This window comes from Pundamilia nyererei, unplaced genomic scaffold (genome assembly GCF_000239375.1).
Source record: "Pundamilia nyererei isolate P.nyererei 1_Seehausen unplaced genomic scaffold, PunNye1.0 scaffold00009, whole genome shotgun sequence".
In the NCBI taxonomy this organism is placed as follows: domain Eukaryota; kingdom Metazoa; phylum Chordata; class Actinopteri; order Cichliformes; family Cichlidae; genus Pundamilia; species Pundamilia nyererei.
This window is the reverse complement of record NW_005187410.1, coordinates 4,464,478-4,483,065: the sequence shown is the minus strand read 5'-3', so window position 1 is coordinate 4,483,065 and position 18,588 is coordinate 4,464,478. Positions and strand designations below refer to the sequence as shown.

At 39.1% G+C, this 18,588-nt stretch overlaps 1 protein-coding gene across 2 annotated transcripts; it reads right to left on the bottom strand.

Moving 5' to 3' along the window:
- Window positions 1–300: 300 nt before the first annotated feature.
- On the bottom strand, window positions 301–18,336 carry itga6a (integrin, alpha 6a). Of its 2 annotated transcripts, none has more exons than XM_005723478.2 (26): window positions 18,097–18,336; window positions 10,392–10,516; window positions 10,192–10,271; window positions 9,843–10,104; window positions 9,593–9,724; window positions 8,445–8,655; window positions 8,039–8,232; window positions 7,862–7,956; window positions 7,180–7,307; window positions 7,004–7,093; window positions 6,854–6,915; window positions 6,600–6,766; window positions 6,149–6,289; window positions 5,936–6,054; window positions 5,489–5,651; window positions 4,804–4,890; window positions 4,633–4,712; window positions 4,461–4,535; window positions 4,267–4,369; window positions 3,599–3,775; window positions 3,382–3,477; window positions 3,196–3,306; window positions 3,005–3,097; window positions 2,781–2,909; window positions 1,712–1,835; window positions 301–1,205 (listed from the first exon to the last, which is right to left on the bottom strand). In XM_005723478.2, exons 1-25 carry the CDS (start codon window positions 18,282–18,284, stop codon window positions 1,728–1,730), a joined length of 3,216 nt encoding a protein of 1,071 aa, XP_005723535.1. In that variant the 5' UTR covers window positions 18,285–18,336; the 3' UTR covers window positions 301–1,205; window positions 1,712–1,727. The 2 variants fall into 2 exon arrangements, with proteins under 2 accessions (XP_005723535.1, XP_013763768.1); XM_013908314.1 differs by having other exon boundaries at window positions 3,382–3,474.
- Between the last annotated feature and the right edge of the window lie 252 nt (window positions 18,337–18,588).

Here is an 18,588-nt window from a genome sequence, read left to right as displayed (position 1 = left end):
GTTTAGTAGTAAAACCTGCAAGGAGTTTTTCCTTCCCACTGTCACCAAAGCGCTTGCTCATATGGCATCATATGATTGTTGGGGTTTTCCCCGTTGTATTAGTGTGGGGTCTACTTTACAGTATAAAGCTCCTTGAGGTGATTGTTGTTGTAATTTGGCAGTGCATAAATAAGATTGAATTGAATCAGATACTTCATGTGTTTGGATTTCTGACTATCTGAAAACTCGCTATTAGAAAGGAGTTTGTTACAGCTGAATGTGAAATAACTTTATAAAGATAACTGACTTCAGTCCTGCTTTCATGTCAGATATGTTCATGACAAGAAAATTCAACAGGAAAAGATTTTCTTTAAGCATTTTTATTTTACTTGGCAAAAACTTTTTTTTTAAGGCATTTTGAATTAAAGCGTTTCACTTGATTTTCACCGTCTTCGCTTTGAATTCCCCACAGAGACCAAAAAGTGAGGCTCGTAGTACAGTAGATGGAGTTCATATGTGAGAACCAAGGTGAGCTAATGTGAGCAGAGAGGAAAAATGGAGCTGCTCTCACATTAGACTCGCACAGTTATTTTCAAATATCTATTGTTTGTGACAAGACAATGTACCTAAATGTCATTTCAAAGAAGAAAAAACAGAAAATTTACATACTTACCATTCACAGAAAAAAAAACCTCATTTACATTCATATTACAGTGACTGGCTGTACCTTCTGTGAACAGACTTCAGGCTTCCAGTGAGACAGTACAACTTTAAAAACAGCAGTAAACTTTGCCCGTTGTTATTCAGCTTCAGACATGAGTGGATAAAACTTGGTTGCTTGATTTGATTTCTTTTTTTCAAAAAAAAAAAAGTATAAATATAAAATGCGCAGACATATTCAAATATATACAACGATTAGAAAAAATAGTTCATAGGCTATACAGTGTAAAAAGCATTATCTGCATTTAGCAATAAAAAAAAACTATATCCGAGCAACATGTTAATGAAATTATTAATTAAGATCAGTTTTGTCTTTGTTCAAAGATCTGAGCAGAAAAAGGTCATGAGTAACTTTCATTGTCGATCCAAGTCGTCATCCACTGCTTTTTTTCAAAAGGATCGTGTTTCACTTTTCCATCTTTGTGCTCAAGAGTTTCCTTTCTTATCCGCACTGCGTGGTAACGAGGGACGCTGTCGTTTTCTTTGGAGCGTTTGAAGAATCCACACTAGGAAAGAGAAATTTTAAAGAAAACACAATGCATTAATAACTTTAAAAAAAAATGTATCAGCAATATTCCCACAGTCTGTAAAGGAGCTGTGCAGAAATGCTGAGGAAGCATGCTCAGTGGCAACAGAGCATGCTTGCAACCTTGACTTTTGCAGCAGAACAGGTGCAGGGATGTCAGGAAAAGCGCCTGCAGAAGCACTAGGGGAAACTAGTAAGTCTACTGGTGAGAAAATGCATTACTCTTGAAAAATCCACAGAACCATATTGCACAAAGAGCTTATTAATAAAAAAATATATATACATTTATTTTCTTATGTAGATGAAAAATATCTCTCTTCAGCATGTCTATTTCACTCAATTTAGGAGCAAAGTGACTTTTTCCCCACAAATAACACGTGCAATATGAGTCTGATTTGAATTTTCCTTCAACAAGTCAGCAGAATTTGCTTAAAAGCAAGTTCATTAGTCACTGCAGTAACCACACGCCATGCTGACTTTACCCACGTTCAGAGAGCATATATCAGTCCTCAGCACTGAGTTTGTCTTTTTCAGACGGCTGAATGTTGATCTCTGCCTTCTGATATGCAGCATTGTACTGGTCTTTAGATGGTCTCCTGAAGAAACCACACTGAGGAGGAGCAAGGGTGATGAAGTGTTACAAACGTGTCCAGCAGGAGCAAACATACATTTTTAAAGCAAATACTTCCTCCAGAGTCCAGTGTTGATGTGCAGATGTTAAATGACAAATAACAAACGTGTAGAAAATATTAAACTTCGGGTTATGATTTACACCTTCTTAAAACTGTGTTGTGGCGAGTTTTATTATCGGTTATATGTCCAGGTTTTGGTATGACCCACCCAGACCCTGAGTAAGTTTACCCAACAGTGTATTTTAGTCACCAAATAACAGATTTATATGGATGGAAACTTTTAATGCAAATCTAACAATAAACTATCATTTAGAGCTGACAAGCTCTCCAGTGCAGAGCTCTTTGCCATAATTAAAGAGTGAATTTTCATTTTTACACTTCAGCTTCTGTAAAGTGAAAAAAGGGGGAACGTTTTTATTAATGGAGCCGGTTGGCAGATTTTATTACAGCTGACCAGACCTAGGCTGGCAAATAATGTCAAGGCACCGAAATACTTGTTTTGAAAGCCATGTGTCTTGGTCCCATAGGGACTAAGTAAAGCGATATACAAATACAGGCCATGTTTCCACACAAATGTCTGCAAAGGTAGACTGCATGGCTAGGTGCTTGACTTTATAATCCTGTGGGGATTGGACTGAAAACACTCGAATTCAAAGAATAAGAGGTGGGGCCCAACACTTTTGTCCATATAGTGTAACAATATCTCATATACTCACAATAAAACCAAACCGAGAAAGGCAATCAGAGCATAAAAATCTAGCAAAAAAGGTGAAAATGTTATTTTTAAGTATCTTTAGCTTTATTTTCAGGCTTCATTTACCTTTTCTAATTGGCTAATTTTCATGAGGGGTTCTCTAAATTCATGTTCTTTTCTCATATCCATGTCCATTGTGTAACTGTAGGTGTGACATCCATGTTCTCACCTTCCACAGCAGATAAACCAGTAGAATCAAAATCAAGAGTCCTATGAGAACTGCCACCAGGATGATCCACCAGGGAACTCCTCCCTGATGCTTAGCTGCTTCATCGTCAGGAGACACGTTCACATTCACCTGGAAAAAAACATAAAAGCGAGGAAATCCGAGAGATTGAGTTGGGACCGACACAGCAATAAGGTTAATGTCGTTATGCAGCTTGAATTGCTTACATTCGTGTTTTGATTGGTCAGTATGACGTTTTCCCTCTGAGTATCAAATTCAAGTGTGGCTTTTACTGACAAAGTTGAACTAGGGGCATACTCCTGTGTGCAAAAAACAATTATTAATGAAGCAAAATCATGAGATTTGATTTATCTCACATGAAGAGACATGTGAAAACAATAAAAATGCTGTTTATTACCTCAATAAAGGTTGAGTTCCACAGACGGGATCTCAATACGACTACTGTACCATCGAGCCCCTGCAGGGGGCACTTGAACACCACACATTTTTTCATCCCATCTTCACAGGACTAGTAGGCAAATACACAGTCAAACATCATATAAACACTTTTATTAAACTGTGCATGTGCACTTATATCACTTACAAAAACTCTCTTCTTGTCCTTCAGTGAAGATGTTTTTCCACCAGTTTTTCTTTCTTCTTTCATAATTTCTCGTTTTGTTCGATGCACAGAGGACTGCTGAAAGAACATCTCGTTAATTCAACACAGAATCAAACAGGGCAGGCGTGTCATAATGGCCCATTCATCAGTGGTCTAATTTCAGCTGTAACACATGAAGCTGAACGCTTAAATATGCTACCTGAGCAATATTCAGAGGGTTGATCTCAGCTTTAGGGGAGCAATGGATTTTCTCGGGTCCTTCAGAAGTGATGCTCATCAGGTACAGAAGCCATTTCCCATTTTTTTGAATTTTGGGCCAAAAAATGTTTAGTGAGGTTTCGAAAGAAGGTTTCAAGTGCTTCCACGAGTTGTTTATCTGGAGGAGAAATTAACAGGAAACAACTCTGCAATTTCACATAAACATTGCAACCACTTTATTAGGTACACGTTGCTAGCGCTGGGTTGAATCTCCCTTAACCTGAACTGTCTTAAATCTACATATTATAGCTTGAACAAGGTGCTGGAAATATTCAACACTGAGATTTTGGTCCATATTGATGTGATATCTGATATCTGAATCCCCCGTTTCATCACATCCCAATGATGCTCTATTGGCCTGAGTTCTGGTAACTTTGGAGGCCATTTGAGTACAATCACCTCATTGTCATGTTCAAGAAACCAGTTTGAGAGGCTATGAGCTTTGTGACACTGTGATCATGAAGGTATGGACGTGGTCAGCAACAATACTCGCATGTAATTACCTAATTATATATTTGCATTAACAAACAGGTATACCTAATAAAGTGGCCAGTAAGTTTTATGAAAACAATATTAGTATAAAAAAATAGGTGAAATGTATAAACTTACAGTGAAAGTAAAGTTAATCGAACTTCCAATTTCTTCTTCTGACTTCATTGCACTTTCTCCTCTCACAACACCTCCAAAAAACACCTGGGTAGGATTAGCTTCCCTGATGACAACAAGCGAGAAGGTTGGAGGTCCTGTATAGGTATAAAGGTGAAGTCAAACAAGTCAAGGAATCTCTGCGAGAACAAACTTACCCAGAGACAGACAAAGGCCATTCAATGATCACTTTACACTTTACTTTTACATGGATTGCTTCTTGGTAGCTGGTCCTAAATGAAAAGGATAGTAATATTAATAACAATAACACATTCCAGTTTGAAAGTGTGCAGCACATAACAGAAAGCGAATCTCAGCATCTTTACTTACGTATTCAGCTGCAGGTCGATCTCAATCTCAGTGGTGTCTAAAGTCACATGTGCAGCACTCAGGATGACTTTAAAGGTAACCTTGTGAAAAAGTAGTAGCATTTCTTACATATGAATTACAACAGCCAAGTGTCTTAGAAAGCATTAGCGCAGGAGCGTGACATTTCTGTACCTTTGAGTTTCTCTTAAAAGGATTTCCCAGCTCACATTCTGCTTGAGAGCTGTTTACATTTGCATCACAGGTGATCAGGTTTTCCATCTAGAAAAGAACATGTCGGAAAACGTGTGTAATATATCCAAGTATTTACTTTATGACATGGTCATAAGCTGTATATAAAAGATGGATGTAGCCACTAGGCTTTAGAAAAGGTAAAGCCCCTTAAACCTGCAATTTTCCAAAGGGCCAACAGGGGGCGACTCTCTTGTTGATGATGTAGAACTGTACTTGAGCTTAGCTGCTAGCATGCAAACTATTACAAATGCTAAAGAACATGCACAGAGAAGGCCAAGCTTTTAAACCCGTAACAGTCCCAATACGTTGTTTTTTATATGCCAGAAGAGTGGAACAAGCAGTCACTGTCATGGATTCAATCAGTCAGGGATTTGTGTTTAATTATCTGAATACTGGATTTTCCTCTTGCCAGGCCCACCTCTCTCATCATCATCATCCATATACTGTGTATTCATACTTCCTGCATATTAAACAGCGGAAATGCTCCAGGTATTTTAAGCCACAGTGGAAGTCATTTTTTAGTATTTTGATTAATGCTTTTAGGGCTTGAATCAATTGCAGGTAAAGGACTTTAAATTTTGTAACTTTCTTACAATACAACAAAGTAATTTTACAGTTGACTTACTGTTGTTTGATCGGTGCGGACTCCAGAATATGACATGGTATTTGGGAAGGTCCCCACCAGCTTTGCCTCATAAGCATCGTCACCATTCATGTTGCTTACTGTCACCAACACAGCCAAGTCCTTCCTCTGGGATTTCACAATAAACTCTGGGATGCCGTTCTTGCTGCAGACACACAGTCATAACCAGTGATGAAAAAAACAAAAACAAAGAAAACATGCTTCTTCAGTGATAACAATCGTGTAGCAAACTGTGTATGTTGTGCAATCAGCATGTCTGAGCTTAAGTAGGGTCGGTGGCCCAGTGAGACTCAACCATTCACTCTGATGTGTGTCATCCAAAAGGCCAAAGCATGAAAAAGCAGGGTGGGTTTTAAAGTCCAACTGGTCCCATTACAAAACTCAATCAATGCTACTTTATATTACTACAGTCTGAGAATGAGTTTTAACCTCTTATTTAACGGGGGGTACTCCTCTTTGTTGGCTTCTTTGTAGTGTAGACTATAATTCATCTTTAGGTTACTTTTGCAAATATGATCGCTTCCACATCCTTCTTTTAGAAAGTTCACCTGAAACAACAGGAAATGACGACAAATATACAAATGTTACATAACAAACTCGACACAATGAGTTTTAGTGTTTACATTTAGAAGTTGCCTTTACCTCAGAAATGATTTTGCTCGGTTGAGTGGCGTCTAAAATGGGAATCATGCGAGGGAGGCCATTATTTGATTCCTCTTGTTTTGTACTTATATCTGCCGACACCTCAACGGGAATGCTACGCATCTTGTCCTTGATGTTATCCTTCGTGAATCACAAAAAAAAGGCATTTAATGCATTTATTATTATGATTTACTGTTACTGTCTCTGTTTTAATATATACTATTACAGTTTTGATTTATATAATTTCACTATTCATTTATTATAAATGACCTCAAAGTTAGCACTACATATGTTCATGCACGGTCATTTTTTGAATACTGACATCTCCAAGAAATCGTTATTACTATCGTCAACGTCCATGTCTTCATTTTTTTAATCATTTCTCCAGTTTAAAGTTGAGAGAGGCTCCTAGCTTTTTCTCAGTGATGTGGCTGTGTGACACTTGATTTACCTTAAGTCTGGCTATTAGTTTGATACACTTTTGCTGATTTTGCTCTTTGAGTTTTACGGTGCCGTTGAACTGGTATTCTAGTTCAGAGCTGGAGTCGTTTAAGAACATCGCTCTGGAAGTCAGTCCTCTCCTGTGAGCTCTGTCCACCTCCACAGAATAGCTAACAGCTGCAGTGTTGAAGTAAAATGCACATATGTGTGTTAGAAAAAAAGAAATTTGAAAATGGAAAAATAATGTAATACATTTTTACGTACTAAGCTTTGGATTATAAGATGCAGGATTAGCTTTGTAGGAAAAGCATGCCATCACAGTGAAACTATGGACAGAAAACAGATATTGTTAGGAAAAAGAAAGTTTTCACTCTGAAGTCTGTTTGAATATAATAATAATATAAGAACACCTACCAAACACGGTCCCCACACGTCTTATTTGTAAGACTTATTTCATTTGGAGACACTTTGACAACACTGTTGAGGCTAATGACTGGCCTTGTTCTAAAAGAAAGATGGTTAAATAAAACTGTGATTGAGGTCAGTAGGACTTTAACTAAACTTAAACTAACGGTTAAGGCCACAGTTACCTGTAAATCATAGCTGAATCTGACAGAGAGCCTATAGCCAAGTCTGGATAAGAGTTACCATCCAGGTCCATGTTTCCTGCCAGAGAATAGCCGAAAAATCGAATGTTGTGGTCTTTCCCTGAAAGGATCTGGAAAATAAAGATGGAAACTTAAAGAACTGAAATTAAGCAAGGAAAAGAAATACGGTAAAGACAAAGTTGTCCCAATGAAGTTTTTTAAATTAGCAGCCAAACTAGCTGAAGATTTTACTTTACCTTAGTATGTCTGAGTTTAAGAGCAAGAAGAAATATTAATAATGAGAAAATGCTGTAGCACAGGCTTTCTATCTCTTGATCCCAAGTCTGAAAAAAAATTCAGATGCAAAATCCTGTTTTTCCAAGACTGTTAAGGCTCACTATTAGGGGTAGCCGTGTATTTTTCTTCTTCTTCTTTTTTTAAACTGTACCAAACTGATGTTTCTTAAGTCCAGCAGTTATGGAGAAACACTTTTATTCATTTGGAGCCGTTATTAGGTTCATCAGGAAAATGCTGGTGAAAAAAAAGTCATTTTGAACTTTGGCAGCTAGCTTTAGAGGTTTATCACTAGCAACATGGTTCTGCAACAGCATAAACCAGACTTCATGAAAGCATTCAGACTGTAACAAAACACTTATGTAATATAATTTTCTAAACAAATATCCACCTGTGCAGGGGTCGTTTTGATCCCCTGTGCAGAGCCGTGATAAATGTAGACTTTTCCTGTCCCAGAATCTTCCTGCGGAGCTCCAATCGCAATGTCTGTATGAGGAAAAAACACAATTTATGTGACTGCAAATGACAAAGACAAGACAAACACAGCGCAAAAGGTCAGCTTAATCACCTTTATATGAGTCTTGATTGATGTCGCCGATGTTCTCTACTGCCACGCCAAACATCGAGTCTTTGGTCCCTATTAGACGAACAGGAGTGTTTCCTTCCCAAACTCCTGCATTGTTGATGTAAACATAAACAGCTCCCCCAATGTCTTCACCCTTCATGTAGAACTGAGGGGCTCCTATTACTATGTCTTGCCACCTAGTATCACATAGAGTGAAAAAACAAAAAACGCTATTAAAAGTACTTAAAAACGGAAAATATTTTTTAAAATGAAGTGATATTAAAGAAAGTTGTGTAAATCTGAAATTTATGTGTTTTATACTCTTTTGTGACTTGTTAAGTTTGGATCGAGTCTACTCTTCTGAACAATCTAATAAATGTACCCAAAGGCAGTCAGAAATGTTACACACCCATCGTTATTCAGGTCCACTACAGCCACGTCGTATCCAAAGCAGGATCCCAGACCCGGACCATGCAGAATGTACTCCGTTGAGAGGTTTCCTGCTACCATGTCCTGCTTGAACAGGACTACAGCTCCGCTGTGATTGGCCCTGGGCGCTCCAGCCACCACTGTCAGCTTACCCCTAGTGGTGATGTGGTGTCCCGAATCAAGCGAGAATCCTAAAGTGTGTTAAATGAAGTAGGTTTATAGTGCTGTGCAAAAGTGTTGAGCTACCTCTCATTGCTTTATATTTTGCGAGAAAAATGGAAAGTAGGTGCAGCAGTTTATTGACACATACACAAAAATACATGGAAATATAGTATCTAAGGCCGAAACATGTGAGTCTGAACATCTAACAAACTTGAAAGTCAGTGCTTGGTATGACCAGCTTTACTCTTCAAAGCTCTCTGACACAAGCTTTCTTGTAATTTCTCTAATTCGTCTTCAGAAATAGTTCTCCAGGCTTCTTGAAGGACAATCAAAGCTCTTCTTTCGATGTTGGCCTGAGCAGGTTTGAGGGACATGCTTGCTTGGTAAGCCTAATTTTGTACTTTTATACAATGTCTGTGAAGGTTCTCAGTCATCCAGGTCATCGTAGTCAAAGGAGCTTGCAAGAAAAGTGTCTGGACTTCTTGAAGTTGCTTGAAGACGTTTCACCTCTCATCCGAGAAGCTTCTTCAGTTCTAAGGTCAAATGGCGGAGAGTCCCAGATTTAAACCCAGTGGGAGTTTCCCCCCAAAGTGGGACAAAGGACCCCCTGACCCCCTTTATACAATGATATGAAAACCAAAGTTTTTACAGGTCTCTCTGAAGTCCTCTGAAAAACTAAGTACACCCCAGAATTCAGTAGTTTGTAAAATCACCTGTAGCAGCAATAATAACTTGATGAATATCTTCATGTATGCATAATCATCTAGGTAAGGAAATCCCAGAAAGTTACTTCTGTTTATCTGGATATTTCCGTATGACCATATTGGTCTTTACATCTTTTTAAAGGAATTTTGGCTCACTCTTTTTTACATTATTGTTTTAGCTCATTCACGTTTGCTTGAGGAAATTAATGAACTAACATCAAACAAGTGACGGAAAAAAAATATCTGTGGGTGTTCAACTCACCGAGGTAGCTGTTTGCAGGTACAGGCACAAAATCAGGGTTTCTGACTTTTTCATTCCCAACTTCATATGGGCCGTCATCAAATATTCCCATGTCCAGAAAAGTACTGTTATTCTGCTCCAGTCGCGCTATCCCTAGATTTAAGAGCACAAAGTGATGAGAAAAATTAGGATTAAAAAATGAGATTCATGTACAAAAATTAAATCCTCTAATGAAGATAAACAGCATATAAAGACACAATCACATAGTGACCTCTCCAGTTGTAAGCTCCCACTGCTCCAAAAACCATGTAATGGTAGTCATTGGTGAAAGTAGCCGCCAGTCCTTGCTGGCATGTTCCAAACATTGCGTGGCCTTCAGGTCTGCCATCGCAGAATTTCCATTCACCTCCATCCTCAGAAGACTGAGGGTCAATGGTTAGGTCCTGACTCAGAATATAACAACGTCCGGGGATGTGATGAGTCTCCTCTGGAGTATTCACATTCAAACGCCTCTGATAGCGATGAGCACATGTCTGAAGAAAAAGATACGAGTAAGACCTTTACTGAACCAGGACACGAGGATCCACAGAACGATGGTTTTAATACGCAGTTTGACTCACCACAATCTTCCCCCCAGGTCCCTGACTCTTCACTGACACCCCCATCCACTGATTCTCTTTATTCTCAAGTCTCAGATCCGCTGAAAATTTGCCAACAGACATAATTGAACATTTTACTTGGAAAGCTTGGTTTCTACAAATTGTCAAAATTACAAAGGCAGTGGATTTTGTTTAGGTAGGTATGCAGGCAGAGTTCTCACCATTATCATCAAATTTGATACGCTCACAATTACTAGACTGGGTGACTTCACATTTATACAGGCCTCCAGTGATATTGGCTTTTTGGTTTTGCAAAGACCGGGCTCTGGGTGCACCAATCAGTACCCTAAAAAACACACACAAAACAAGACAGAAATCTATTTAATCCAAAACTTATTTCATAAAAAGTTTGGGAACTGTTGCTTTAGTTACCTTTGCTGGGATACCATTCAACAAAGCCACAGCTTGTAGAATTTCACACACATATGTAAAAACATCAACAGTGATAATGAAGGGAAACAACAAATGAGTGCGATATTGGTGGTTAAAGGACAGCTGTCATCATTTTGGCCCTGCTGGGGCTCCTCAAGTGCTAGTATGCCTATCTCTGAGCCTAATTTATGGCTCCACTTCCACAATTCTGAGTAAATTCCCTTCTGCCTCACTCAGTTCTCTGTCATACCTTTCATGATCCCTATTAGTACAATGGGTGACATGATCTAACAACCCAGCTTTAGGTGACTATCAGATATGCAGAATGCAGGTTAACAAAAGCTTGACTATGAGAAATTATTTGTTAAAATAATGTTTTAATGCTCAGATGTGTTTGCTTCATTTTAAAATTCGTAAAATAAAAAGAACTTTCACCAGAAAGCCAGACAAAAATGAAAACAATATCATTACATCATATCCTTCTGGGATCAAGCAGCACCAGACGTCCACTACCAGGAGCAGAAGATCAAAAAGAAATAACAATTGACAATTGAAAGGCATGTTTCTTTAAGCTACAATACTACAATACAATTTTTAAACTGTTGTTTTCTTGGCTCTCAGGAGCATCTTTTATATTTTAAGAACAAAAATTAGAGAAGTTCCAAATATGGCAATAAACTAGTGTTTTCACACCCTGCAGAGGGCAAAGGGGAACTCAGCCAGACTGTTGCTTTTCAGTGTTGTGGTTGTTGCTCTCTTCTAAACACACTTCCCTTTGAAATCCCGCGCTGTCGCAGAGACTCACACATCTTTTAACATCTCAGAAAGAGATTCTGTGTTTTATATGTTTTCAGCAGCCGGTACGATGACATACGCAGCACCTACGCACAGGTCACTGGGGTTCAACAGACTGTCTTTTTACAGATTGATTTAAGAAACACAGACAAATGCATGAACAAATAGTTTTCAAACCCCCAGCCTGTTTCTGCCAAAAATTATGTGCAGACCAGGTTATTTTACAGGACTATGAAATAGTAAGACTGGGTGTGATTATGCTGATTATACACCTACATTTGCACTTAAATATATCTGAATATTTTTATGTTTTGCTTTCGAGCTTTTACTGCACATGAATCATGGTCCCTCCTGTGTAGTGCAGTGTGCAACGGTCACATTTTATGCGTTTTTTTAACATGTTTTACAGTTATTTCAGGAAGCAAGTGAAAGGGTCTAAAAACATGAAATTTCTATGAATTAACTGTACAAAATACACTGATATACAGCGCTTCTCATAAAGTACATTTTACTACTTGGCTTGAAAATGGAATTGTTAACACTTTTTAAAAACGTTTTTAGGATTCATTCAGCAGCTTCAAATACAGTTGCAGTGCATCTGCAATTAGATACTGTATCTGGGTATGAAATGCAGTGAGCACCTGCTTTGTGTGACTTTTTACACAGTGTCAGAGCCAAGTAAATGTGCAAGGAAGTGAGAGAGAAAAACCACAAGCAGTCTTGATCAGATAGAGTGGGGTTGAACCACTTCCTGCACTAAAAGTAACACTGAGCACACAACTGAGATGGCCTGTTAAAAATAAAAGGAAATAAAGGTTATTACTTGTGATCAAGTAAAATCACATCATATATAACAGTATGCCATATAAGTTTTAACAAATACTATCACCTCATCCACAGACTGAAGAAGTCGGTTGGATGAAGCTACGTCAACTTTCTGGGATTTCCTTAGCTGGATGATTGAGCATGCATCAAGACTCAACCACAACTCTTCCCTCCACTCAGTGTTGTGGTACTTGCACAGGTCAAAGACACAGTGGATGATATTATTGTTATCATTTAGACAAATAGATAAAATCTTAACATAAATCACAGCTCTTAACAGAAAATTGTGACACTTGCCATTTGATACAGACGTCTGATATTCAGGCTTGATTGGTTTTAAACTTTAACACACTGTAACTGTGTGCCAGTGAACAGAACACATCAGACTACAGGATGTGAGTCACTGGGGACCAGTTGGCACCAAAACAATAGTTTGACGCATTTTACACTAACAGTCATCTAAACACTTCACATGTTAGCTGACCATCAAGCTTACAATGAAGGAATTTGTTTTAAGGAATGAAAGGAAATCCTCTCTTTCTTCCTCACTGCAGCTGACTCTGACCCACCTACTGATCTGTAGGGTCGGCCCCGCGGCGTTTCATTTGCTCAACACGGACCCTCCTAACCGAGCCGTTAAACATCCTCTCAAACAAAGCCCGGCGACATGCAAATATTAAAAAGGAATCTTTACAGTTTGTTACAGTTTGGGATTATGGGTAAATGATAGAACTAAGAAATATCAAAGTTATTTTAAATGCAGGTTCATTCAATAAATCTTAAAAGCAGCTGGACGTTGGTGTGTTTGCCACTGTGTTTGTGAGCTCTTTAAGCAACACTCTGCAGCTGCTGTAACATAAGATAAGAGATAACACTTTCTTTTCATTGCACAGTCATACTTGGTTCAATGAAATTGGAAACGGTCACATGTTGGACCGAAGCACAACTAAAACACACAAAACACAACACAGTAGACCATAAAGTGGATTTTTTTTAAAAGTGCAAAAAAAGGTATGACTTAATAAATAAAAGAATAAATGTAATGTTAAAAGTTTTCCCCTACTTGTTCCTTTGTGGTATGTTTTATTTCCTGCCCTGTTCAGATCTAAACTATATTTAGTATATTAGAAAAACCTGCCTTCTTTTTATCGGCCATCTGATACCTGTGGTTGCAAAGGACCGCCAGCTTCTCTGCCAGTCTGCTCAGTCACTCATTTCTGGCCACGCTGATGAAATCATTAACTCCATTTTGTAAACAAAGGTCATTTTAAGTGTTAGAAATAAGGAATATGAAGGGAATGCTCGTTGACTGATGACCTGTAGTTGTCAGGATCAACCCCTCACTTTGCTTTGTTTGTTTTTCCTTCTGAAATATAATTTCAGTCATAAAGACATTTTTAACAGAATATCAACATATCTAGTGCCTATGGAAGCCCATTTTCAAGATCCATCATTCCTATGTTCCTGTAGTACATCATCATCATGTTATTTAATTCAACTGTATCACCTTAAAAAGCTAATTATGTTGGCACAGCTAAAAACTGATGATTAAAGAAGCAACAACGTAGTTAGCTGAGTATCTGTCAGTCTTGGTGCATGTGATGATATTGCCAACAGAACTTTCTTCTGAAGATGTGCATAAAAAGCTCTAACCAGAATAGAAACAGAAGTGGGAGGCCTTTGTGTACAACCAAGAAAGAAAACAAGTACATCGATCTAAACTGAGAAAGCATCCTCAGCTCGCAGCTTTAATAAATGGCTCCTGTAAAATAAAGACCCCCAACAGCGACAGTGAGGAGGTGACGAGAATCTAGGCAGAGCTGCAAAGAAAAAGCCTAATCTGAGAGTGGACGGTAAAAAGACACTAATACCGAACAGATGAGGATAGACTCAGTACAAAAAACATATTGAGCAACATATGAGAATTTGCACGGTCCAATTTGTAAACTGCCAAAAACACAGCCTAATCAACGAAACAGGGACCACACATGCTGATATTAGCATCATGGATGTGCATGTGTATGTAAGTAACAAGAAATGAAGAAAGATTGTGAAAGTTTGTTCTTTTTTCTGGGCTACTGAGGAAAAATGTAACCATGTCAGATGTAAAATGTCCCACTCAGAGTCATCATGTGGGGTGTCTTTCACTGCGGCGTAAATGCATAGTGGCGGGTGTTGGCTTTCACAGTGATCTCACTGGTCTCTGTTAACAGATGTGCTCCAATGCCTTCACAGCTGTGCACTCAAAGCAAGAAGAAATTCACAGCTGTTCCAACTGTTTCAGTTTACACATCGCACACTGATTGTTGCTGACCTGTGATTGGCTGACACACATCACAGAATCGTGTCAACTTTAAGTAAAGATTAAAGTTTTTAGAGGATTTTCGGGGGGTCTGTTTATTGACCACTTATCTGTTATCTTGACACTAGCCAGACATTGGTGTGAAGTTTGACTGGAGTATCTCCACTGATGATTCACTGATGCGTTTAATCTATCGGGTTACATGTGCACAGATGGCCATGCATGCCCAGTTGGTTTCATTGAGAGAATGTTAAAACCATCTTTAACATATTACTCATGAAAGAGGCATCAAAATGCCAAATAGCAACTTTTTGCAATACTTTCAGTGACTTATGGAAATGTGAGTCTACTTTGCTTTAATTATCTCTTTAGAAATCAAACAAAAACAAAACACCTTATGACTATACTTAACCAACGCGATGGTTTCCCTGATTATTAAATTCACCAGCACTTTAATCATCAGAAGAGTCAAAAAAAATGTGTTTTTTAGCTGAAATTCAGCCTGTGTAGGTTTGGCATGAGAGGAGTTACATCTACCGCTCATCAGGGCAGAGGGCCTAAAAAAGAGCCAGTGAAGTCCAGCATTCCTCTCGTCACATATGATTTATCATAATCAGACTGATGCACAGTAAGTAGTGATAGCCAGCAGAGATTTGCAGCTGCCGGCGATTGTCATGATACGTTTTCGTAAAAAATCGGGAGCGACGGATGTTGGACAGCGTGACGCATCCCTGACTTGCGGTTTCGCCGGCTCAGAGGTCCTCAGAGCTTTAGGTCACGCAGAGCTGTTCTGCTGTTCTGCTGAGCTTCCTCTTGTCTCGTCTGACTGATTATCTCAGGGTCACACAAGGATCTAGAGCTAAGATCATGACTGAGCTGCTGTTTATTACGTCATTACTGTCCTTTTATTATTTCCGTACAGCTACACTTTCTCAGTGTCTCAGTGTCTGAGGTTTCAACCAAGAAGAGCTGAACAATGTGAGCTCATTGTAACTAGGGCTCCAATTAATGAGTCACTTCAGTGCTTGTACGTCTTGTCAACTAAAACAACAAAGTAATTATTTAAGTCACTTTTTAATTAAAACCATATAAAACCACATAAAACCATAAACATATCTTTCTTTTATATGATCAGGAGGACTCATTCTTACTCTGTGGAGTGTTTGTCAGACAAAACCAACGATTGGCTAAGTTATCTTCTTCTTTTCAGGGGTCTCCCACAGTGGACTGTCTACCTCCATCTCACCTTATTCCTAGCCTCCTCCAGTGTCACACCAACCCATGCATGTCCTCATCTGTCTTCAGCCAACAATAGCACAATTTCCACTAACATCTTGCTGGTCAGCTGCACAAGTGACAGCTGTTGTTACTCAGGCTTTGATTGATCCAGCATGGAAATTTTACAGATGATGCGTATCTTTGAGTTTACACAGCATGTCCTTCCTGGCACAACCCTCCCCTTTTATGGGCACTGGTAGTACACTGGTTTGTGGCCCCCTGTGGTTGGGGGTGTGGCTGGTTAAGTAATGCTAAATCAAATATTAATTAGCTCACATATGGAAAAAAAAAAGTGGTTCCTGCAAAGAAGAAGTTGTTTGAGTGGTTCAAGTGGTTATGCTTGCTTTATCTCTGACTTATCAGAGGAGTTCAACATGCCGACTCAAACTTCGGTATGAAAACATGAATTTGGATCATTTTTAGTTTTAAACAAGTTTTTTAAAGATTTCTGAAATATTTGTGTTTTCTAGTTTTTACGAGAGCTGGTCTAATACATTTCTTTAGCAGTGCATATTTTCTTCTGGCATTATTTAAACATGTAAACTGTTTTGAAGGGAGTTCTCTTGAATACACAAAACAGCTCATGAAACCAAGTTACTTGAAGCTCCATAAACCTTGTTGTGAGTACTGTTTTCTTTTCTTTTTTTTTACTGCAAACTATATCTGACAAGCATATGAAAATGTGCAGCTTGCTGCCCTTACAGCTCAACCAAGCGAGGCGGTTATGTTTACATCCTGTAATAAGCACAGGCCTCTTGTCAGGTAGATGTGCGCTTACTTCTGCACAGCTGTTGAGCTTGGTGATTAGGAAGAAAACATTTCCTTTATGAAAATGCTCACATCACTCAGCTTTCCCTATAAGCTTTTATTTTTTGTCTAAACAACAGTCCAAAACCTGAAATATTCAGGTTCTTTTCACATAAAAAAAGATGCTCTGGTTTTTCCTCCCCTAAATAAGGTTTGCTTCCTCACTGAGCAGGATGTAAAAGAGGCACTCTCCCCAGACTTTTACAGGCTGAAAACAAACTCTCAAGCCAGTGTCACATTTCAAGGCTCTATTTGCCCGACAAATATGACATCAGTTTCATGACTTTTCCCTCCCTTTAGACTTGCCAAGCCAGACAAATGTTAAAGTTCCTCTTTTCAGTTTGAATGCTTCTTTGTGAACAAAGAAATGTTTGTGAAAAAGCGATCTGAAAAATCCAGCTTTAAAAACTTCACTTCAACATGACCTGTCTTGGCACGGTGGTCAAAACAGCAGTTAGATTAAATTACACAATTTAAGAGTAATCTCTTGGGTTTTTTGTAAACGTGTTATCAGGGCTTCTCATCCCTGATCTCTTTTTCTCAACATGCTGCTGCAGGGTCCCGTGAGTGCCAGCATTTTTATACACCACACCCTCTTCTCAACACTGAGGAGGCAGGATGATCAGGGTCACTACACCGCTGTCGATTCTGCCCCTTCTGCACTGCTCAAACAAAACTCACTGACATGTGAGTGAGGCTGCATTAGTCAGCATGTTCTGATTTCTCTTCTTAATTGTCTCACAAGAGCAAAAATCTAATCTAATCTAAAAACTGCCAGGATCGTGCAGAACGCCAGCAAACAAAGCTGATAACAGGAAACCTAGAAGATTAAAAGACAAGAGAATACTGAAAGCCACATTATTATAGCATCTTGAATGGAAATTTTTTGGCTGTTTGTAATCGGTGAATGAAATGTCAGGAATAATAGCTTCGATCCTTTTTATGTACATTGAAAAATCCACTCGTTTGCAAAGCAATCCTGAGACCCTTTTATTTCCTATTACCTCTCTCCTCGCAGTGCTGCCTCGGTTTGACCCTGCAGGCACATTTGCATGACACTACAAGCATTGTAAATTCACTTGTTATCCTTTAGCTGTTTCCCTACTTCATATTCAAAGTATCAGCGGGGAAACTCACCGAGAATTGAAACAAAACGTGTGAGAAACCCTGTGGTGTTTGGGGAAAACTGGGTAAAAAAAAAAGATAAAGTTAAAGGACATTGTATTAGAAAGTTGCTCTAACGCACGACTGTAACACGTGAGAGGGTTAAAGAGTTATTTTCTCTCATTATTTAAAGTTTAAACAGAAAGTAGGTAGAGTGTAAGCCAGTCAGTCCTCACAGCACTTCCAGTCACATTTGAATTTCTGCGCTGATGCCACCTGACAGAAAAGTCCCTAAACTTGCTTGTTAAATGAACCTGTGCGCTCAGGTGCTCCAAGGAGCTCAGACAGCTCTACAGACGTGAACATCTGGAGACATCACTCACATGACTTTGTCCGGGTTGAGCTGCCGGTGCATGGCCAGAGAAAAGCCGAACAGGCTCCCAGGCTCTCCGTCTTTCCTGAGGACATGATCGGTGTCCAGGTTAAAGCCGAGCACAAAAGTTGCCTCCAGGACATAAACGAGGAATAAAAGTGCAGCGTGAGCAGCAGAGCGTCCTCCCTGCGGCAGCATTGCAGCGTCGTACAGATCTGCCCAACCGTCCCAAAATTAGGCTCCTCTCTGCTCTGTCAATTGATGACTGAAAGCTGCCTCTGTTTGAACCCCACCGGGTTAGGGTGGTACTCCACGGCGCCACCTCTGGCCATGATGGCGGAGTGTGTCACTGAATCACTTATCAGTGTCATAATTACACGTTAGAAACTGAATATCTTTTAGTCTCAGCTGAAATAAGCAGGCTTAATTTATGACGCGTGTTTTACTCTAAATTATAGTCCTTAAAAATATCAAATAAATGACCCACCTTTTACAGAATTCC